The sequence below is a fragment of the Carassius carassius genome, chromosome 25, assembly GCF_963082965.1.
Source record: "Carassius carassius chromosome 25, fCarCar2.1, whole genome shotgun sequence".
Lineage (NCBI taxonomy): Eukaryota > Metazoa > Chordata > Actinopteri > Cypriniformes > Cyprinidae > Carassius > Carassius carassius.
The window spans coordinates 25,222,748-25,246,832 of NC_081779.1; the positions used below are offsets into that span (position 1 = coordinate 25,222,748).

At 40.0% G+C, this 24,085-nt stretch overlaps 3 protein-coding genes and 1 non-coding gene across 5 annotated transcripts in view; 2 read left to right on the forward strand and 2 right to left on the reverse strand.

The window, feature by feature from the left end:
* The window catches only part of LOC132104492 (septin-7-like), a 393,004-nt gene that overhangs the window by 340,086 nt on the left and 28,833 nt on the right, over window positions 1–24,085 (reverse strand). The gene's annotated exons all lie outside the window — the stretch shown is intronic.
* Window positions 1,728–1,891, forward strand: LOC132104903 (U1 spliceosomal RNA). The gene has a single exon (XR_009423622.1). It is a non-coding gene; the product is annotated as a U1 spliceosomal RNA (small nuclear RNA).
* On the forward strand, window positions 3,359–10,360 carry LOC132104481 (sperm-associated antigen 1A-like). Its single transcript, XM_059509971.1, has 7 exons — window positions 3,359–3,818; window positions 5,188–5,287; window positions 5,753–5,905; window positions 6,790–6,944; window positions 8,486–8,627; window positions 9,810–9,936; window positions 10,101–10,360. The coding sequence occupies exons 1-7, from the start codon at window positions 3,455–3,457 to the stop codon at window positions 10,254–10,256; spliced, it is 1,197 nt and encodes a 398-aa protein (XP_059365954.1). The 5' UTR covers window positions 3,359–3,454; the 3' UTR covers window positions 10,257–10,360.
* The window catches only part of LOC132104490 (E3 ubiquitin-protein ligase RNF19A-like), a 38,943-nt gene continuing 31,171 nt past the window's right edge, over window positions 16,314–24,085 (reverse strand). The window contains exons 7-12 of one of the 2 annotated variants that reach the window (XM_059509987.1): window positions 23,346–23,507; window positions 19,521–19,734; window positions 18,087–18,230; window positions 17,295–18,014; window positions 16,620–17,264; window positions 16,314–16,568 (exon numbers count right to left, since the gene is read on the reverse strand). In XM_059509987.1, the coding sequence (XP_059365970.1) occupies window positions 17,297–18,014; window positions 18,087–18,230; window positions 19,521–19,734; window positions 23,346–23,507 (1,238 nt within the window). In that variant the 3' untranslated portion in view covers window positions 16,314–16,568; window positions 16,620–17,264; window positions 17,295–17,296. Of the gene's footprint in view, window positions 16,569–16,619; window positions 18,015–18,086; window positions 18,231–19,520; window positions 19,735–23,345; window positions 23,508–24,085 lie in introns of both variants that reach the window. The other variant, XM_059509989.1, reaches the window with a different exon arrangement.

Genomic DNA, 24,085 nt, shown 5'->3' on the forward strand with positions numbered 1-24,085 from the left:
AATGTAGAATTATAAAGTGATATTTATTTTTTATATATTTTTTTTGTTCTTTTGGTGCTCAAATCATGTTTAGCGAGTTGTTCTTGTAAGGTTTAGAATGGATGGGATACATTAGTGTAATTTCACAAGTGAAATGGGTCAGTTGTTAATAGTGCATTGATAATGAAGCACAGTTGACGCAGAAATCCCGTTCAAACCACGCAGCTTTCTGTGGGTCAACACAGTGAATTCACATGACCAGCTTGTGATCCCGTTGTGAAATCTGCACAGGGAAATGTTTTGCCCTCACGCAATATTCTCAATCGCATGAATTCCTATCGAAATGACTGGATTTCACTCACTCGAGCAACAGTAAATGTGACCACCCCTTCAGTGGATTGAAAAGTGAATATAAATTAAAGAATGTAATGATATTTGGTATCATTGTAGTGTTTTTATAGAGTATAAAGCTGAAGATCATGTGATCCAGCATGAGAAAAAAAACCATCTTGTGATTTAATGGATGTGAAAGCATCTTACGATCTGTACGGATGAATTCAGATGATCGACATTTGAACGTTGATCTAGAAATGGCTTTGTTATAAATGTAATGTTATAAAACTTTGTTCTCTGTGTGTCTGGAAAATCTGTTACTGTGACCAACATTGAAATGGCTAAACAGAATAACTGCTGTTTTCTTTTTTTTTATGTTTTTTTGCTATTATAACACAAAATAAATGTTCTGTTTCTTTCTTTCAATGAACAGTCACATTAGTTGTCTCTCTCTCTCTCTCTCTCTCTCTATATATATATATATATATTTTTTTTTTTTAATAAAAATTAATTATATTTTAAGTCTTGCCAAGGCTACATTTATGTGATTGAAAACACAGTAAAAATAATAACGAGAAATATAAAAAATTAAAATAACCATTTGCTATTGTAATATATGTTAGAATTTTTCAGCATCATTCCTCCAGTCTTCAGTATCACATGATCCTTCTGAAATCATTCTGATATGATGCTGTGATGTTCAAGAAACATTAATTATAAGTAGTACCAATATTGAAAACAGTTGTGCTGCTTCATATTTATGTGGAAACGCCACCATTCAAAAGTATGTGCTAAGGTTTAAAATATCCCTTTTTTCGGATGCATTAAATTGAACAGAAGTGACAACAAAAGATTTCTATTTCAAATACATGCTCTTCTTTTAACTTTCTATTCACCAAAGAATCCTGAAAAAAAAATGTAATCAAAAAATATAAAGCAGCAAAGATAGTTGTATAGAAAGAGCAATAAATCAGTATAATATACAGATTTCTGAAGGATCATGTGACACTGAAGACTGACAAAAATAAAATCTGGGCAGAAATCACTCATAAAAAATAAATGATGCTGGCTATGGATATGAACAAAGCCCATAAGAGGTCAGGAATAAGTGGAGGGACTTCACAAGTGACAAAACGGAGGGCTGTGGCATGTAAGAGGCTAGCAAACAAGACTGATGGAAGAGAAAGTTTTGGCCATCCTGGGGCCTGTTGCAATGGAAGGATCCTTGGAGATATGGACCTGTGCATCAACCAGGCCTTTGCCTTTAAAGTTCAGGCCTCCACATAGGCAATAAGGCATCTTCAGAGGGCAATAAGAAGAAACAATGCTTTAAATTCAGTTGTTAGCCACACTGCATTATTATGCCGTTGGAAATTTATAGAGGTGGTGGGTGATGGAAGCACACATGACTTTTGATACTTACCTGGCAGGGGAGACACCATGATCAAGAAGGCGGTTCACCCAGGGCGAGGCTTGTCCATTGCACTCCGGCCATGCTGACCCCTGCGAATTCCCCAAATGTGGGAATCTCGACTGCATAATTTATGGTAGTGGGGGACTGCGTTTGCACTCTCTCCTGAATTTTAGGGATGTCGTGGCCTAATGGTTAGAGTCGGACTGGCAATCGAAAGGTTGTGAGTTCGAGTCTCGGGCCGGCAGGAATTGTGGGTGGGGGGAGTGCATGTACAGTTCTCTCTCCACCTTCAATACCACGACTTAGGTGTCCTTGAGCAAGGCACCGAACCCCCAACTGCTCCCCGGGCTCCGCAGCATAAATGGCTGCCCACTGCTCTGGGTGTGTGCTCACAGTGTGTGTGTGTGTGTTCACTGCTCTGTGTGTGTGCACTTTGGATGGGTTAAATGCAGAGTACGATTTCTGAGTATGGGTCACCATACTTGGCTGAATGTCACGTCACTTTCACTTTCACTTCTGCAGTTTGCAGGTGGCTGAAGAGGGTGCATGGCTTTGGTGATAGCTGGCTGCTGGAGACATGTCCTCTTCGCCCATACGAAGATGGCAGCATCCAGCCACCACTGCAGTTTAAACCATTTGTTTAATCTGACATAATTTCTGTTAAATATATATTTTTTTTTTTGGCGATATGCATTAAATGAACACTTAAAAACATTAAAAAAACGTTTGCAAACAGTGTATATACTGTTTCTCTCTCGCTATATGTATTCACACACAAACACATTTGTAGAGTATTCTATATTGTAATTCTGTAAAAACAACAAAATCACTCACTTGTTTATAATTTTTTGTTACTTTAGGTACATTCATTTAAAATTAAATTAAAAATTAGTTTACTATAAAAATACTATGATTTGAGTGTTAACATTTAATATAAGTGAAAACCTCTAACACACCGTTTTACCAATATTGTTATATGAGACATATGTCTTTTGGAATGTTTTTACAAAGATAACTCACTTAATTAACCAACGTACCGTTTTTTTTCCGCACAAACGAAACAATGGTTGCGTTCTAATCGGCAAGATTAATGCTTTCAGAGGGCACTTCTAAGGGAGAATAATCGCGAGGGTCACGCTGCTATATAGTTTCAAACTGAATTTGTAATAATAATAAAAAGGCGAATTATGTAATGAACTTAAACCACAACTTTAAGTCTTTTAAATCACTCAAAGAGGATGGTGAAATCTTCTAAAGTAATAGGGCACAGGGTCGATAACTCTGAATAGCACACAGCCCAGGTGCGGCGCAATCAGTCGACACAGCAAACTAACGACGAACTATGATTCTAACCACAGGTGAAGAGCTACGACACAAGTTTGCGATGCAGTTTGCGAATGTTTGTTTGAACTATGGTTTCGGGAAACACGTCACCGAATCGTTGAACTACGCTGGTAACGACGGAACTTGCGACCATAGTTGGCTAACGATGCTTTTGGGAAACGCACCACAGGCTGCTGTTTGACAGTAAACCTCCCCCTCTCTGCAGCAGCTCCGCAGCCCCTCCCCCCTCGTGATGTCACGGCTCAGAGCGTTCCGCAGGAGGCGTGTCCTCCCACGTCTGACCGAGCCTCACAGTCTGCGCAGGAACAGGAAGAGAGCGAGAGTGTATGAGTGTGTGTGTGAGGACGGGAGCTCGCTGTACTGAAGTAGGGACTGAGGGCAGTCATGGGGAATTCACAGAAGAAGGGCCCCGGTCACGGAGAGGGAGGGGGCCCGCATTCTCAACCTGGGACCCCGGGACACAAGAGGAGCCCTGGAAACAACACAGCCAGCTCAAAGGAAGTCCAAGGGAAGAGCCCGGCAGTCAATGGTACCCTTCCAGCTGACAAGAGCCAGGATGAGCCTCGGGGCTCTGGTGCAGTGCACAGTAGTACTGCTGGGGCGAGCTGTAATCAGGTCGCCCCGTGTGGGGCCCTTCCTCCTCCACTGGCCAGGCTCAAAAATGAGGGCAATATGTTGTTCAAAAATGGACAGTTTGGGGACGCGCTGGAGAAATACACACAGGCCCTTGACGGATGTGCAGAAGCTGGTAGAGTACAGATAATCTATACTTACTGTCAAAATCGTGATATTTGTGTTTAAACGGTAGATTTAACAGTCTGTGATTTTACCAAGATTAGACCTTTCTGGTAAGGTGGCTATTTTGGCAAGGTGTTCATCGTTTTTCTGGTTTATTGGCATAAAAGTACTGTTTTTTTAATGATTCTGGTGGGATGCAAGTATTTTGTGTTTAATTATCTTGAAATAGTATATTTGACAGGTTTTGTGTGTCACCACAATGCCATGTCTGGCATATATATACTGATATTTTTAGTTAAACGCGGCATATTTCAAGGATTCAGGTGGAGTGCAAGTATTAACCTTAAAATAATATATCATATGTGTATGATAAAATATATTTAACCATTTTTGGTGTCACCACAATGCATGGTATTTTATAGTATCTATATTTTTCCTACTATTTATAGTATATTTCAAATTAATCAACATGTTTCAGTCATTCTGGTTCGGTACAAGCATTTTGTGTTAAAGTAACTTGAAGTTATATATGATGCCTGTGTTACTACAGATTTTGGTATTACCAAAATGGTATTTTTGGTTAAGGGGATAATTTTGGCATAGCTATGGTTGTTTTCATAGTATACTGACTTAAAAGCAGTTGGTTTCAAATGATTCTGATGGGATACAAGTATTTTGTAATCAAGTATATCAAAATTATATTAATGATATGATTTTGGTTTCGGTAAAGTGGCATTATTGGCAAGCTGACAATATTTTGATACTTAAAAGTGGCTCAAAAAGTGCTATTTATTTATTTTCAAATGAACCAACATATTTTAATGATTCTAGCGGGGTACAAGTATGTATCTTGAATTAATGTATATTATATGTGTGCATAAATAGTATTTTTAACAGTCTTTGGTGACTGAACCAGCACGTTTATAATGAATCTTCTTGTAGTCTGGATCACAAAAGCATGTATTGCGCAAACATTGCGTAGATCCTGTTTTTCAGTGTTTAGTAATGCAGGGGAAGTAAACTAGATGTCCCACAGAGAAGATCGTAAACCACTGGTCATTGATCCACTGCATTTTGGGGACTAAAGCTGCATTGTCGTGAAATTGAAGTGAAAGCGTTTCACAAGACTGACACTTCCACTTCTGTGCATTCTGGGTGTGCTCACTGAAGTTACGTAATGGGCCATTTGAAAGCAGGGATGTACCATCTTGCGTTTATTCGATGACTCGTTGGGTTTGTAAAATGGTATCAGGTGGCTAAACAAAATGTATTCCAGCATAAATGGCTGCCTGAACTCTGAACCCTTCCTCCCACTCGTGTCCATGCAGATCTAAAGCTGCTATCTGAGTCTATTTTCAGTGCTCTGCTTGTGTTTGCAGGTATCGACAGCCCAGAGGATCTCTGTATTCTGTACTCCAATAGAGCTGCATGCTACCTCAAAAATGGAAACAGCGCGGACTGCATTCAGGACTGCAGCAGGTTAACCACACATTTACATACTCCCTCTGTTCAACTGCCAATCACACAATGACCAGACGTTCACAGAACAACGAGAGGCACAGTGCTGCGTTCAGCCTGGATTTACTGCAAGTGCGTGTGACTGACTCAGAAAGATTAACACCCGACGCAGTTAGTTGCTCTGTAAGGAGCTTTACTACCAGCAGACTGGTTAACCGTGACTAAGATCCTCAGCAGTCTGTTACCATGTTCTCCTCCTTTGGAGGGAAATAATAACATGTCATTGAGTCAGTGCTATCCTGTTTGGACGCATCTGTTCTTTAATCTTACAGAGACAGGGTGCAGAATATAGAAAATAATGCAAGCTTTAGGTGGTAAATGGGTATGTTCTGAAAGACTCCAACACATGCTTCCTCTGTATATTAAGAGAGTTCACTGTAGGGCACAGGATCAGAGAAAGATCCTGATCCTCCTGTTTGTTTATAGGGCTCTGGAGCTCCGCCCCTTCTCGCTGAAGCCCCTCCTCCGGCGGGCGATGGCGTATGAGACTCTGGAGCGCTACAGCAAGGCCTATGTGGATTACAAGACAGTCCTGCAGATAGACGTCAGCGTGCAGGCGGCTCATGACAGCGTGCACAGGTACAATTCACAGGATCACATTTTCGGAGTATTTTAATGTTTACAAATGTAGCTTTCTAAAAACACTCCAAAAATATTTTATTATAGTCAATATCCTGCTAAATAAAATCTAAACATTCTTAAAATAGGGTTAATTTACTAATAAGATGAATTACGTGACAGTATATTTTGAGAATATTCTTATACCATTGGAAAAGTCTGTACAAATATGGCCCAATGTACTGTTGATACAAAGGAATTTTCTGTTTTGATTTTTCACAGGTGTTTTGACCATATTTGGAGTTGCACATTGCATTGTGTTTTAGGGTTAAATGAAATGTGTGTAAAATTAATAGATAATGGCAAAAAGTTACAAGTACTTTTTCCGTCGTCGTTGGTTTTAATTAAAAAGAGTTTGACATTTTAAAAGATGCATTTGTCAATGTTCTGCAATTTTTCTTCCTCAAGTAAACTGATCTCATTTCAAGTACCTTTATATATTTTTCTACTGGAAAACAAGAGCAAAGTACTTAAAGGGACAGTGCACCCAAAAATTTAAATTCACCCTCATGACTTATTTTCTTCCGCTGAACACAAAAATAGATATTTGGAAGAATTTTAGTAAATAAACAATATATCTGTGGGGGGGGGGGGGGGGTATATCGGAAGTCAACAGGGACCAGAAACATTCTTAAAATATGTTCATTCACATTCTTCTTTTGTGTTCAGCAGAAGAAGAAAAAAAAAAGACTCCAGGTCTCAGGTTTAGAACACCTTGAGAGCGAGTAATGATGACTGAATTTTCGTTTTGGGGCAAACTGTCCTGTAAGGAAGCTATTTTCTGCAGTCAAATGGTAAACATGAGAGTTGTGTCGTGTCTGACTGAGTCTGTGATGTGATCTCAGAATCACTAAAATGCTGATTGATCAGGACGGTCCGGACTGGCGAGAGAAGCTGCCAGAGATCCCACTGGTCCCGCTTTCGGCCCAGCAGCACCATAAAGATGAGCCCAGCGCAGAGGTCCTGCAGGCCCGCGCAGACAGAGCCCAGCAGGAGAAGGGTGAGTTCACCTGACCCAAAACCCACCGCACAAGAGAAGACAGCTGTACTCCACTATTAGCAATAGCACACTATTAGTAAAGCACATAATAAGTGTAGATTAATAGTATAGTTTAAAATAGTTCAATGCAGTTCTCTTGTGCATATAAATATGACATTATTAGGGAATGAGATGCATTGATTAGACAAGTACTTCATGTAATGAGCACAGTTTTAATCAACTCGAATCAAACCCAAGAGCCTAGCCCTGCAATCATCATGCTAAATCAGGATCTTTCACTATAGACGTCTTTAAACAGCAGAGTTAAGGCAGCTCTGTGCCTGCTTAAAATTCAGTGTAAAGAAGCAGTGCCATTTCTGTGTAAAAATGCATTCATCCCATTTCTGAGCAGCATTAAACAGTCCTTGTAAAGACTCCTAATGCCACCTCAGGAGCGCTTCTGTGCCATCTTTGCTGTGCAAATTTAGCTAAATTCCTGTCTAATGTTTTTTGGATGCCACATTAGGTTTGATATAGCATGTGACGTTTGATTTGCACTTTTTTGTAGTTCACGTGTTTACAATAGTTATGCAAACAACTGCATTTGTCAGCGTGGATGTTCTACGCTTGATGGCCATCAATAATGTAAAAGCGAAACATAGTCAGCTCTCATCGTAATGGAACCGGACGGCTCTGCTTTCATTCTGACCCGAGAAAGGACGAGCCACATGATCACAAGGCACACATCAACACCCGATCGCATTAACAATGGGACAACCTTTGCTCTGCTGTCCTTCGAGCCAGATGAAGTCATAGCAATTGGTGGATGTTATGTTATTACACTGCAACTGAGACCAACCACTGTAAACTCACCATGCACACTGACACGAGCAGTGAAGTGAAGGGACCAGGTCTCATTTCACCCCAAAACCAACAGAAAAAGATCAGAAATTACCTAAAAATATATAAAAAAGAAACCAGTAATTACAATAAAACTATTAAAATCAAATATAAATTTTAAGTGAAAAACTTGATACGAATTCATATTTAAATACGTAATAATGCTATGTAATATTTCATAATAAATCTGAAATATGTGTCTAAGCAACACTGAAATAGGTAACAAAATTACCTTTTAAAAACACTGAAAATATAAAAATTAAAGCTTATTTAAAATGTTTACAAATACTATAATAGTATACAAGTTATACTAAAACAACACTGGAAATTATATTTTGCGTAAAGGAAAAAAAAAATCTAGTTTGTTGTATCACAAGTGTTGGGACATTATTTAGCAACTTTGATTTTAGATTTATTTTGAATTTAATAATGTAAAATCATAATAAATTCAAAAATTGTTGTAGTACGATGAGAGTTTGGGAGAGAAATGTGCTTAAATATACTGACCTTTTTATTTGTTTTTGTGATTTTGAGCATTATGACCCAGACATGTTCTTGATGTGTTTTGTGACATTCCCTCTTTTAGAGTGAATAGCTATAGTTTAGGGAAGAGGGGGCTCTTTCAGAAGTGTAACGTTACTGTAAATGGACTTTCTTCACAGCCAGAAAAGCAGAGGCTCGGTTCACACTGCTGAAACAAGAAGGAAATGACCTGGTGAAGAGCGGCCAGTTTCAAGGTGCTGCGGACAAATACAACGAGTGTCTGGCCATCAAACCGAACGAATGTGCCATCTACACCAACAGGTAAAGCTGTCCGACAAGCTGCCATTTAAAACACTTTACAATTGTTAGAATCAGCCCAAACACCGGCTGTGCTCAGAATAGCACACTTGCATTTTACTCTGTAAGTCAACTTCCCATTCATTTTCTCTATAATGAAAATAGTTTTTTTTACATTAAGATTTAAACTGTTAAATACAGTCCTACTGTGAGCCAGAAGGCTGTTAATCAATGGTAAATGCCACCATTATTTCAATATTTTCAAGTAACACCATGGCGCAGGTAGGCTACTTCACACAAGCATCTCTTTCTCACTTAACAGTTAATTCAATTAAATGCTATAATTAATTCAAATAAATAAAATCTTACTGCACTACTTAATATATTTAGCTGCTCTATCTTATTTAAAGCGAGTAGAATGCTACGTCTAACAAGTTGTAACTGACGAAAATAACCGTCATTTTTATCGTTCTGGTCAAATATTGCTGCGCAGGTATTATTAGCATCTTTTAATATGTGAATGCTGGAAAAAACCATGGCATAAGCTGCTCGTCGGGTGGTTCTTCGCTTCCTCATCGTGCATTCGGATAAAAAAAAAGAAAGTTGTATGGACGTAGGCTACTATGATGCAGGGTGATAAATAGTTTAAGGTTATTGCACATATTTTTATTGCACAATGGGAGAACATTTAACTGTAAGAGTTTATGCTTATCAAGACTGAATTCATTTGATCAAAAATGTCCCTTATTTTCCTTTTCTGAAGTCGGTAACCGAAAAATGCATGTTAAACATAAAATGTATTGTTTGTTTTATATTACACTGATAAATTTGAACGCAATTAAAATTGCAAGATAAATCCTTCATTTCTAAAATCCTGTACACATGCTACAAAATCAGCATATGTGACTGTAGCATACTTTCTGTTTGAAATGTTGCATAATGCATACTGTACATGCATCATGTAGTATATACACTGTGCAGTATGAAGCAAGCAGTGCGCTAGTCTTCTGTTCTGAACACAGTTTGGTGCAGTTCACGCTAAATACTTACAAAGCAGCAATGAACTGAACCAGCTGCACATGTCCTGTCTCTCATTTGATGGAGCCTTCTAGAAAATGCTGAGACTGGAGCTGGTCAGACAGAAACACGGGAGGAGAGTCAGGCCACGTGCGCTGCTGAATGAGACATGTCTGTTGTGTTTTCCAGAGCGCTGTGCTATCTCAAGCTGGAAGGTTTCGCAGAAGCCAAACAGGACTGTGATTCTGCACTTCAGATCGAGCCAAACAACAAGAAAGCATTTTACAGACGAGCACTGGCACATAAAGGTTTGAAGGTTTGTATTTTTAGATATTATGCCTTTTATCATCATAATGAAGCATGTGTGCTTCATATTACATCTAAAGCATTGTAAATAAGGATTGTGTGTGCATCTAAAGTGCTGTTGAATTCAGTGCAGTAATGCAGAGTTTGACACTCTGCGTGTGTGTTCTCCCTCAGGACTATCTGTCAGCCAGCACTGATTTACAGGAAGTGCTGCAGTTGGATCCGAACGTGCAGGAGGCCGAGCAGGAGCTGGAGACGGTCACTAACCTGCTGAGAGAAAGTCTGCCGGCTAATTCTCAAGGTGAAGTCTCACCGCCAAAGAACACATAGGAGAGACCAGAAACCAGCACGGTTCAGACTATGTAGGCAACCGGTTCCTTGGTCGTGTTCTAATCATTTGGGATGTGATAAGATTCTAGTGACAAGACATTTGTCTGGCTGTATCCGACATCCCTAATATAGTCTACTGCTGTAACGCTCAGCGCAGGGCTATTCAATTGGTGGCCCTCCAATCATCTTTATCCGGCCCGTGAGAGAGGAGTACGTGCAGATCGCCTATATATATGCCTTGAATTGTGTTTTTACTAATTAAGGTAGTTTGCCCACAAGGTGTCAACACTGGCCCGGGCCAGCCTGAAAAGAAAAGGAACAGTGCCAACAAGTACGCGGTGGAGTTGGGCTACTTTAACTTTTTTTGTTTTCATGTCCACGGGTTGAAGAGACTGCAATAACATGATATTTATCCACTGGAATGTGAATTTAAGCAGGGGCACCCCGCCAAAAAAATTATTTTTAACTGGGGATCCCCTCGAAACACGATTGGGCTAGTTTTTGGCTTGTTTTGAGTAGCGTTGGGCGGGTTTTCTTGTGAAAACCTGGCAACAACTACAATCTACTGGAGAACACAACATCAGTAGATGGCAGTGTTGACAAGAGCTTGTGAGAGGGAGTTATGAGATACCCACAACTCTAGTTTACAACGAGTATAAAGACAGTGTTATCGGTCATAACCATAGACTGTATAAAAACATGGACGTAGTGTCCGTGACGTCACCCGTAGACTCCTGAAGAGAGTTTTTGAAGCCTAAAGTGTGTAGAGCGGGCCGTCGCCATCTTGGCAGCGCGTCACCGCGCGACTCTCCCGGACAATCAAAAATGGGCAAAAAGGCGGGAGCTAGTTGCTGTAGCCACACCCACTTAGCGCGACGGCAGTGTCAGCAGCGGCAATCCACCTGTCACTCAAGTGGCCACGCCCTTAATTATGCAGAACTTTAAGTAAGTAAAATAATTTAAACGGATGAGTTATAAAAAAAATTCACCCCCCTTACAGTTGTCATGAAGGGCAAAATTAGCTATATAGACCAAAATCATTTTTTGAACCAGGCTGTAAACATGTTTTTTCCTGCTGTAAAGTTGGGCATTTTAACATGAGGAGTCTATGGGACTGACTCCCTTTTGCAGCCAGCCTCAAGCGGCCAGTCGATGAATAGACTCCCCATGTTAAAATGCCCAACTTTACAGCAGAAAAAAACATGTTTACAGCCTGGTGCAAATAAATAGCTAATTTTGCCCTTCATGACAACTGTGAGGGGGGTGATTTTTTTTTATAACCCATCCGTTTAAATTATATTAAGACTTAAAGATCTGCATAATTAAGGGCGTGGCCACTTGAGTGACAGGTGTATTGCCGCTGCTGACCTGATCGCAGAAATAGCGCAGACTGGACGAAGATGATTAGCAAATTCAGTATAGAAAGTCTGCGCGTTCGGCTGCCAGTAGCACTTCAAATGACAAAAACACACACAATTTTGTCAAAATACACAGTTTTGGTGAGTGATATTTTATACACGGCCCTAAATGAGTTATTAAGTCCAACATAATCATAAAGAGCTGGGAGAAAACCTGATATGTGTCAGAAATCCCTCACGCACATTCAGATTTTAAAGAGACAACGTTGCTTTTAGAGTGAAACTTGCTGAAGTCTGTTGTCATTGATGGAAATCACGGAAACGAAGAGAAATCACTCGACTGTTCTAGTCGCCGATCAACTTATGTTGCTTGAGTAAAGATTAATCTATATAGTTTATGCATATACAATTTATAGTTTATGTGAAGATTGTTTTGCATTCAATTAAATTAAAAGTTGTTATAATTTTCAGAGCCTAGATAAATGTAAAAAAAAAAAACAACAACACATAATTATACTTAAATGCTGAATGACTATAATTAATGGATAAAATTAAGAGGAAGATGCGTTTAATATAGACATCATCATCATCAAAAAAATGTGTTAATAATGAGACTTTGTAAAGAAATGTCAATAATATACCATCTTTGTTGTTTCTACATCCATTTGGAGGTTCAGTGTGAAATGAAGACAATCAATTAGTCACGATTAATTACAGAAAATGTATGATTAATTAGTAAGTTTTTTTATTTATTTTTTATTGACAACACAAATGTTAACCTTTCATAGACGTTGCTGTTGGTAATATGAAATCATTTTACAGCTGAATATGCATTTAATTTAAATTATTTTATTATTGTGATCTTTCTATTTGCATGTGTTTTCTGAAGTTGCAGTGCACTGAGCTCTCTCGGCCACCGTACTCTCTTACTGTACGACATACGACCACTGATGACAAAAATCGCCAAAATAGTTTCACGATGCCAATCTTTTGTCTGGGACAGCTGACTCGATGAGGATGAGAACCGCAGAAAGAGTCACTGAAAAATCAGACTGTGACCAGAGCGGATTTATTCATAAACAATTAAAACACTAATTATCTAGCCGCCACTATAATGAGCCATTGCACCCAAGTGAACTTTAACCTTAGATTTAGCTGACTATTCGTTTACTGAGGCTAGGGTCATTATTATTACTATTGCTCATAAATGAACAAATCCCTGATCCTTAAGTACTAAACTTTGGTCCATGAACATGTTTATGCAACAGATATTAAACAGCAGACTTTATGTTCTTGAATTTTTATGTTTCTCACAGCTTAAAAAGTCCCGAAGACTCACATTGGAAGAGGAAGAGAAACCAAAATAGATTTAACAGACACAAACTGCTCTGAAAACACAGGCAACATATTTTCAACTGCCCACAGCGGTCTACCGTCATGCTGGGGAGTTTTGCACAGGAAGACAGCTCTCATATTTTTTGTAAAATAAGTGTATCTTGTTTAGCCTTTAAGCCCATTTACACCAAGGATGTTAACGATAACTAGAAAGCCTGGTAATTGAGCACCTAGACATGTCATTTAGGATGACCATATTTTAGTTTTTCTAAAAGAAGACCGTGGGTGTGTGTGGGGCAGGGGGTGGGTGGTTGGTGGTTGAAGTAGTGCAATGACCACATCCCAAATAACAAAACTCAATATGTCATTTCCATACCTAAAATACATGTTTACAGCCACAGTGCAGCTAAAAAAGCTTCCTGCCAGTGGCAATCCTTCACAAACTTAACATCTAGCACAGTTTTAGGTAGAATGAGAACAAAACATCCAAGTAGGCACACACACAGCTCCAGAGATAGAGAAGTATTTGATTATGTTCTCACCACAGGTGACGTTTTGAGCTTAAACTCTCTTCATCAGACTATGAACATACATGACAACTCCCTTACATACACAACACTAAATCACGTGACTGCCCACATGACCACACTCAAAAAAAAAAAAAAAAAAAAAAAAGGCAGGACAAATCAACAAGTCATGTAAGAACAGGGCAAGAGCAGCACTAAATTACAAGCACAAATACATTACACTAAATATATGACTGCAAAATTACACCAAAGAAAATACTAAAATGCAAAAGATACATCCAAAAAAATGAAGCACAATATAACATCTTACCTTCTAAATCACTATAATAATTAAAGAAAAGAGCGAATTGTTGCGTTTTAATGATCAAAACGAAGCCAGGTGCAACAGGTGAACGGGTTACATGTGTTTCTTTAGTCCTCACTTTTTTACACACACACACACACACACACACACACACACACACACACCCCTACCTTGTGCTCATCTCTCTTCTTTTACTACTCTCCTCTCCTCCTTGTATCTCGCTCCTAAAATGCTACTTCCCCCTAGTGGTCTCAGTAAGTATTATACTGAATAACAGGACACCACACGAATATCAAAATCTTCATTGAGACCATTAAGAGATAAAATATTCAAAGTATAAATCCTTTTTTCTCTGAATTCTGATTTATATCTCAGTTTCTCACAATTGTGGATTTGGGTTATATCCTACAATTCTAAGTTTTTCTCCCTCGAGGTTCAAATCTAGCACTGGCTGGTAACAACTGGCTTCAATATGACACACTTGATGCTGATTATGACGGTTTCCTCTCTGCAGGTTGACATCCAGGCAATAAATGAGGAAATGAACAGAGGGCTACAGGAAGAACAGACCCTCCTTCATTAAAGCCAGACACAGTGGATCCAGCGAGCCTGAGATTTCAGCTCATGGGTCCCACAGTCCTGCATCGAGGGTCATTCATCCTTAGACTGTCATGCATCCCTTCCAGCAAACACTCATCTCACATTCTTCAAGGAATATTGTCTGATGCAATGCTGACACTGCAAAGCATGCAAACGGTTCATCCTCTGTAACTCTGGCTTCAGTAGGCTTCAGGATTCTCGTGTTTTGATGGGACAGTTGTCATGTGTATAAGAGAGAATGTGCCTTTTAAAAGAAGCTGTGGCTCACATATGGAGTGATTTAACACTCTCAGACAAAATTGTAAAGGACAATTTAATTTGCTATGTCTAAATGTCTGATTTCTCAGAATTTAATATATTTTTAATAGCCGCTCCATTGTACTGTGTAATATATACATGTTGCTCATGTAGTGTCATTGTTGTTTTGACATCTTCCAGCCTCCAGCCCAACCATTATCTCAATATGCATTGATAAAACATAAGATCCCACAAGGTATGAATGTGCAATAACATTAGATGTAGTTTTTTTTGGTGGGGGGGGGGGGGGGGGTGGTTTGGGGATGTCAGCAAAGGAAACATGTTTCAGAGAAATAAATTTGCATCAGCTAAACAAATGGCTTCATAAATTACTAGGTGAAATATTTTGGGCATTAGACTTGATTGTGTTCTGAAATTATATGTTATTTTTTTAAATAGCACAACCACTGGAAATAGAGGAAAAAACAGCAATAGTGTTAACTATTTTTTTATTGGTATTTATTAAATAGAATAATAAATAATAATTCCATGTGATCAAAGTTGCATTTTCAGCATCATTACTCCAGTTTTCAGTGTCGCATGAAGCTTCAGAAAGCTATATAGATGCACACACAAACTTTTTTTGTAAGATTTGTAGTTCATTAATGAAATGTAGGAGATTTGTGACACCCACTATATGCACAAACACACAGAGACAACACTTCTGGATTCATGTTTTAATTTTCATTTCGATATGCATTTACACGCATATTATAAAGCAAATATACAAATATCAAGCAGTTTTGAACAAGTTAGAAATCAATCAGCCCTAGCCTCTGAAGTAATATTCATACAGATATGGGCAGGCTCAAAACAAGAGAGAAAAAAAACCCCTAAAGAAATAGAAGGAACAAAAATCAAAGCAGCTTGTGGCATTGGATCAGTCCGAGAGATTCCGGAGCAGCGAGAGATGAAGAGTGCAAACACACGCGCAGGCGTCTGTAAACTGTGAGTGAAGTGTGTGGAAGTGTGCAGGAGTCAGCGTCAGTGAGCTGAGTGCTGTCTTTGGTAGGCGGTCGGGTGTCTAGGAGACAATGCTACGCCGCCACGCTAACATTCAATGCAGCCTCATATAATACATTTGAATTCATAAGACACAAAACATTTGTATATGATCCAAAAGGCACCATGAGTCGATAGATACATAAACGAAAGAAAAAAAATAAACCACTTAATTGGTTGAAACAACCTGAATGTGATTACCATCATAGTCTTTACAATAAAAGTAGTTTGACTTTTTTTTTTTTTTAACAGGGTGCAAATCTTTCCGATTCATAAATATAAACCATTGCATCCATAAAAGCCATTGAGAATTGTCAGTGGACTTTTTAACACTGCCAGACTCGCTTCCTCTTACCGGTCCCGTCCTACCAGCAGGGGGCTCAACACGGCTTCATCCGGCTCTTCACTCAGGCAGTACACACCACACAGGGCTTGAACACATCCTGCTTTCCCAAAAATGCAAAATAAGCAGTGACTTTAGACGAGAGAAATGAAAAGAAGCTGTAGAAATGAAACGATCATGTAGAAGAATCACTGCTGTGAAAGGGCCTGGTCCCTCATGAGCTCATCTTGATCATCTCGATGAGGGACGGGATCCCTCCAGACTTCCTCGGTGCCTTTGAATGGTTGTAATGGGAGGAAAAATATCTTTTATTATTGTATTGCAAAAATTATGTACATTTAAATCACAGTAGCATTTGTTGTACTGTCAGATTTATAGAAATACAGAAATAAAATACGGTTTTATAGTATAAAGAATCTAATAAGAATAATCAGGAATTACAAAGAAAAAAAAACTGATGTATTACATTACAATAAAGAGAAAGGGGGGGGGGTGTTCTTAAAAGGATTATTCACCCAAAAATAAAAATTCAGTCATTTACTCACCCTCATGTTATTCCAAACCTATACGAGTCCGTTTCTTAGGAATGCTGGTAACCAAACGGTTTCGATTCCAACTGACTTGAAATGAAAATATCATCTTTTATGTTCAACAGAAGAAAGAAATATAGGTTTGAAACGGCATGAGGGTAAATTATGACAGAATGTTCATTTTTGGGTGAATATCCCTTTAATTAACATGAAACGGTCACAAATCAAATTAGTCCTAAACAGAGACTTCCATTTCCAGTATGCAAGGAATGATATTTCTCTTCTTTCCTTCTAATTTTGTGGTGAAAAATGAGCTGGACATGTTTTTTTGGGGTTTTATCCACACACTCGTTCCTCATTAGTTAGGCTCTTGATGGCAGCGACCCTGAACACTGAAACACAGGCCTGTGTGATTGACAGCTACATCCTCATCATCGGTATCAGTATCTGTGCATCACTTCCTGCCTTACATTCATCTGTTACCTTTCTGAATCTTATCTGAGCTTCGGTCTGACTGTAAGCACCGACCAACGGTGACCGATCAAACGGTCACTGCGAGCTTTCTGAAAGCTCAAAGGCACATCCTGCCCTTGACCAGTGTAAATAGTGGCGCTCCTCCTCCAACATTCAAATAATCGACCGCACAGGACATTAAACCTCCATGAAACAAGCTTTAAAATCTTCAGTTGAATGTGCAATCCTTGGTAATAAAGGTTAGCTGTGAAAGCTAGCACGTGGGTCTGGTTAGATCTCTGTCTGAACGCAGGCGTTACGCACAGGGCTAGTCGGCTGAGGAAGGTTGTTATTGCGTTCTTTAGGCGAGCTCTGGCCCGCGTCAGCCGCGCGTATTAAACTCACATTCTCCTCTGCAATGTAGCATAACGGGCGCTCTGCCGCCCCGTCAGGGGTTAGAGGGGCGACTGCAGCTTGAGGGAGGATCCCAGAAGCAGGACAGTTCTCCAGCCGGTCGTTCTCGACCTCTGGAAGCGGGCTCACCGCTCCGGCCGTGTTGGGATGTCGGACGTGAGACTCGTAGCAGGGCGGTCTGCAGGCGTCCAGGTCGGAGCAGCTGAACTCTGAGAAGTGGCTGGAGTGAGAGTCGGCCACAGACGGCAGGCTGCCGCTCAGAGAGGGTGAGTCTAACTCGCTGGAGTTGGTGCTGCGGCGCTCCAGCAGCTGGGCGTCCATGTCTTCACGCGCCTCGTTGATCTTGGTTCCGCCGCTCTTTTTGCGCAGCTTGCCTTTGCTCTTCTTGCCAGAGGAAGAGGAGGAGGTGGAGGATGGCTCCTTGGCCCAGCGAGAGGTAACGCACTTGTCCTCGTGGGGACACCCGGAGGGGCAAACACCGGCCCCGTGTCCTCCGCTGCTGCCGTCGTCCATACTGCTGCTGCCGCTGTGGTGCCTGAGCTTCCCTCGCTTGGACTCCACATCCACCTGCACCTCCATACTGCTCCCGTCCCTGCTGCACAACAACGTCAGCTGTTAATGACCGCTCAAGCTCACCTCACATTCTTTGGCTTGTATGAGCACACACCTGTCCAGAGGCAGGTAGGCGTTGAGAATGGACCCAGCCATGGCTTTGGTGCTAGCGTTGTCACTGATTGTCCCCAGACTGACGGTGCCAGACTCCCCGCTCAGACTGCAGCGCTCCTTTTGAACATCAGCTTGAACCTCCAACCTGAGAGACACAATGTGTGAAACGGCAGACGGCAAAGGAAGTCAAACCACATTCACATGTTTTCAAACAGCTGTTGAGATTCCAGCATTCACTGTGGTGTTGATCAAGTAACTAGAGGCTGACCGATATAATCGCCACGGGTGAAATGAGAAATTTAATTACACGGAAAAAGTTTTCCTGTTTGGCCATGTTAGAAGCTGCCTAATTAATGTAATCCTTTATTCAATAACACTTTATTTTAACGACCAAGTCTCACTATTAACTAGCTGCTTATTAGCATGCATATTACTAGCACACTGGCCGTTTATTAGTACGCACATTATAACGCACATATTAATACCTAATTCTGCATGAACATATATTAGATCCCTTAAACCAACCCTAATACTAAACTTAACAACTACCTTTTTAACGATTAATAAGCAGCGACAAGAGTCATCAAGAGTTAATATCTAGTTAAAAGTGAGAATTGGTCCCCAAACTAAAGTGTGACCAATTTTTCATATACTGTTAGCATTTAGAAAATGTGTATTTTAAACAAGTCGAATAACTAATAAACATTTAGGCCTGGTTTCACAGATATGGCTTAGATTAAGCAGGTTTAAGCTTAATTAGGACATTTATGTAGCTTTTATAAATGTACCTTAGACAAATCAATGACATCTCCATATTTAAAGATATGTCAGTGCGTGTTTCTTTCAGTTTAAACAGCTCAGACATGTATTTTAGTCTGGGACTTGGTTTGAGTCTCATCTGTGAAAATGTCACAAACTTCTGGAAATCCAGATGTTAGATCATACTTTATGCATAAACTGTAAAAAATCAGTGTGACGGTCTGTCCATGTGAAGGATCTTCCATCTTCCTCTGCAATTCACTGTGGCCTGGCTATACACCGTGTTCATGAGTGCCACCAAGTCGAGGTTTTATTTAACAGCAGAGGTTCTGGGCATGAGACCAGAAGCATCAATCTTACTGGCTGCCTAGTTTTCTTGCAGTGCAATGGAAAAGACATTAAAACTGTTGCCTTGACCAGTGTTTCTCAGCCCTGTTCCTTTACTTTTTGCATGTCTCTTTAATCAGACACACCTGATTCAGATCAGCTAATTAGTAGAGTCCTAGACCTGAAAAGGATGTATGAGAGACGCTCAACATGTGCAGAGTAGGGGGCTCCACAAACATTGGCCTGGACATTGTGCGAATGTTCATGTCAGTCTGTTTAAACTGAAATGTCTCATGTCCCTTAAAGGTCATTTGCGGGCAACACATAGCAAGCAGACACGGTCACTGACCTGTTAAAGCAGTTGACCATGGCACTTCCAGACAAGCTGCCAGTGATGCTGGCCCCAGCGAGGGCCATAGTGCTGGCGTTCTCACTCAGATTGTCTCTCATTGCTCCAATACGCTCCATGTGGCTCCCGCTGGCACTCAGGCTGCCCGTCAGACCCCCCACACTGCCCTCGCCGATGCTGGGGTTATGCCTGGTCTCTGCCACCGAAGTGGTGTCTGATAGAAGAGAACAGATAGAAAGGGGTCATTACAGCAGTTCATAAAAGTGTGAAGTACCCTGGGGTAGGGGTGTAATAGTACGTGTATTCGTACCGGACCGTTTCAGTACAGGGCTTTCGGTACGGTGCAAGTGTGCGAATGACCGAATGCCATATTTTGTGAGCGGAACATACGTAAATTTTTGTGTTTCCAAATGAACATATTAAGTGGCGGAAGTTTCCGCATTCAGCGCAAATCCCTCCCTGCAGCTGATTCTAGGCCGGTGACACACTGGCTGCGTGGCGTGAGCGTGACGTTTCTGCTGCATGTCAGTTGCATGGAGGCTGCTTCGCGTTTTCGGTGTCTTTACACACCAGAATCGTGCCTGACACGGCGCTGCTGCTACTGTAGGTGACATAGAGGGAGGCCGCCGACAGACCAGGATCTTGTCTTCACGACAACAATATCTATACTTCATGTTGAGCATAAATATAAAGCCTACTGATAAAGGACACCGTCAACAGTATTGACGTAAAATAGACTATGTTTGACAGGTGCAATATGCCAGTGTGTCACCGGCCTAAGGTTTTCAAAAGGCATCACGCGAGTGTGAACATCACTACAACTAGGGATGGGCGTTTTCTGCAAATATCACATTCGAATATTTGAGCTCACAAAAAACTAATATTCGAATATTCATTTATTTAAATTAAGTTTAATGAGACAGACGTTATTTTTCAGCTACATTTGTGTCCGTCATTTTGAACAAGCTTACACACAATAAGCTTGAACATTACACATTGTGTTTTGTAGCTGAAAACCTTTAACAATGCGTGCAAACAAAGTACAGATTAAAAGCAAAAAAAAAAAAAAGCAAAAAAAAAACGTAAAGCAGTCTGCAGCAATTAGGCTATTGTACAGAACATAGCCTACACTTAACTTTGAAACTTTTATACCGTCAACAAATCTTTTTTTGCTTTTTTTTCCTATTGTTTACATGTTCTTGTTAAGAAATACGGGCATGTAAACATGATGGCATGTAAACATGATTGGGGGAAAGTCGGCTCCTTATTAGTCTGTTAACAATAAGGCCGGCAGCGGAGAAAACGTGCTCTGACGACACAGACGTTGGCGGGACTCACAAATAACGGTGTGCTAAGCGAATAAGTTTTGTGAAGCGCTTCGTGTTTTCGTTTCACCACTGAATGGGATCCTCATCTGGTGAAATACATGGCTCCAGCAAGAACTGTTCCCACTCGTCTCGGCTGGATTCTGTGTAATCATCGCTGGAGAACTGGCTCAGCCTTTTCCGACGAGTGGGAATTTCTTCTTCTTCATCGTGGCGACTGCATCCGCACCACTCGCATCAAGGAAAATGTTCTGATAATGTTCAAAAAAAAGTTTTTTTTCTTTCTTCTCTAATGTTTTCATCGAGAAACCCGAGATGTTTGTGCCGAGGGTCTAGGGCAGACGCGAGAAGAGGAGTTTTCACTGCATTCTCCAAGTTAGCGGTGTTTATTCGTTGCTTGAGAGATGCTGCAACAATGTTCTTCAATTCGGTCACTTTCTGTGATTCTCCATGGCATATTTGAAGCACTGTAGAAGACCGCAGTTCATTCATGCATTAATTATTTTTTGCTTGCATACATCTTCAAATATGCCGTGTAGAATCACAGAAAGTGACCAAATTAGGTTTTATTGTGAATTTTTTTTTTGCGGAATTCGAATATCATTTTTATTTATCGAATAATTAGAGCAGAATGAATATTCGAATGTTCGACTATCCGTGCACACCCCTTACTACAACTAGGAAAAAAACGATTGTAATTCAAACGCAGTTCCCGTCGGCATTTAAACAGACCTTTGCTCTTAATTCCGATCAGTCCAACGCAATAACGAAATCTGAGCAGGTCTAAAAACTGAAACTGTTGATGCTGCACTTTACACTTTGGAAAAGTTATATATATTTTTTAAATATGAGCAGGCCTACAAGCTGAGATTGGTAATGCTGCACTGTAATCATAGTTATTTATTTATATTTTTCATTATATGATATTGGTTTGAGACAGTATTTTATCTGGTGGAGAAGTTTGCAGCAGTATTTTATTTCTTATTATTTTTTTTTATTTTATATATATTTTATTAAAAAGTATTTAAAAAAAAAAAAGTGTAAACCAATTGTAAAAAAAGTTTATAGTAATAAACAACCTGCAGTTTAATGTTTGCATTTCTTTCCCTTACTGTACCGAAAATGAACCGAACCGTGACTTTAAAACCGAGGTACGTACCGAACCGTGATTTTTGCGTACTGTTACACCCCTTCTCTGGGGAAAATATAAAATAAATAAACAATCTGTTGGACAGTCCCAGTGCTTGGTATTTGAAATTTGCCCTACAAGCCTGATTAGAGCCCTATGATTCCTGTGATGCAAAAAATGCAGATCATTGCTGTCGAGCTGGGCGACATCTCAAATATTGAAAATATTGTGAATATATAATATTTCAAATTCAAGCATACTTTCCCAAAAGAACGCGCCAAGCGTCCAAAAAAGGGAACATGTTATCGCGGACTGCTCTACACTCCTCTACTACGTGAAGTCTCATGAGAGCAGTTGCCAGATAACAATTGTTCAAATCCCTGAATCAGAGCTTCGCTTTTACAGAGATACATTTTCTTCATGATGTTTTGATTATTTTAAGCAATCTGGCAACCATGCGCATGCAAACGCTCGCTCTTCATTGTGGAAGCACCGCCGCAGATGATCTGAAAAACAAACAAGCTGGAGTTAAGCGATCTAATGAAAGTGTCGTTCAGCCGGTCTGTGTTTTGTCATGAGATCTCGACTGTATTGTTTGCGATTGTGATCGCTGAATAAATGCTCAATCACTGTTGTGTGAATAGAGAAACATAGGCTATGGCAATGTGGAATTACTAATAGGAATTTAACTTATATTTTTCAATTGTTTTACCAATTTTCATAATATAGACGGAGAGTGTATAAGTCTTTAGATAGATCGATGGATAGATATACCTATGTGCTTCAGCATTTTTTATGAGTTTTAATGAACTCAACTGATTACACATCTTTTTAAACCATTAAAACAATCCAGAAAAATGGGAAAGATGATGGAGAATTTGAGAAACCTGGTTTCTTACATATAGCACAAATAAACGTCTAAACCTTTTGGCTCTAGATCACACTGCACATCAGGACAAAAGCTACTTATACCAGAGTTACATGAGCTTCCCAGGAATTATTTGATCCTCGAGTTTCAGGAGTTGTGTCAGGAAAAGGATAAACTCAAAGTCTCTAGACATGGCTCCCCTTCAGTGCAAGTCTGTGGGGGGGGAGCAGTGAATCTAACACATTCTAGCACACTCTGCTTTAAACTAGAACACACTTCACACATCTGCATTAAACATGAGCGAGGAGGAGAGAAAGTGTGAAATGTGATCGACAACTCTCGAGGCAGAGACAGCCAAAACAGAGACTGTAAATGAGAGAAAGAGACTGAGAAGAACAGATTCGGAATGCTTTTAAACACTGTTTGCTTCTCAGTGTGTGACATTGAGCATTATAAAGGTGTTGTGTATAGACATGTGTTTGCATTCAGTGAGGTTCACTCACCAGTCACAGCAGCTCCGGTGCCCGTGTGCATGTCGTTCTCGTCATCAAACTCGATGCGGACACCTTTACCATTCCCCGCAGACACGCCACAACCACCGCTGCGGCACAGAGAGATGGGCACCACACCATAGACGTACGCCAACATGATGGGCACTCCAATACCTGCACAGACACACAATATAATGCTTACACAAAACTAGGGTTCCGTATCGATTGTTTTTTTTTTTTTTAATGAGAATAGAGAAGGCCACTGTAACATTAACAAAAAAGGGACGATATTGTTGAAAGCACAATTTTTCAGGTGATGACCGATAAAAACCAGCCAAACACTTAATTTAAATAGCAGATGACAAAACTGCAGCTTGTGTTTATTACAAACAGATCATGATCGTGCATTGGGTGGTTGGTTGGTGTTTTAACACTATGTTAGCACCCTTTGCTATGTTCATGGTTCGTAACAAGTTGAAATAATGTAAAAGATGGATTTCAAAACCTATAGATTAAAAACTCTAAAACAGATTCAGAGTTTCTCTGACAGTGAGTAATATAATTTCTTAAACAGTTTGATTAAATAATCAAGTAATATTCAGGGTTCCTGGACTCTTACTGGACTGGAAACTAATGATGTGACTTCATACAGTTTGTCGTTACACTGATCCCAGTCATTCTGCCATTTGTTGAGGATGTTAGATACTATAGTACTTTTAAGATCTGAGGGTTTTATGAAACACTTCAAAACC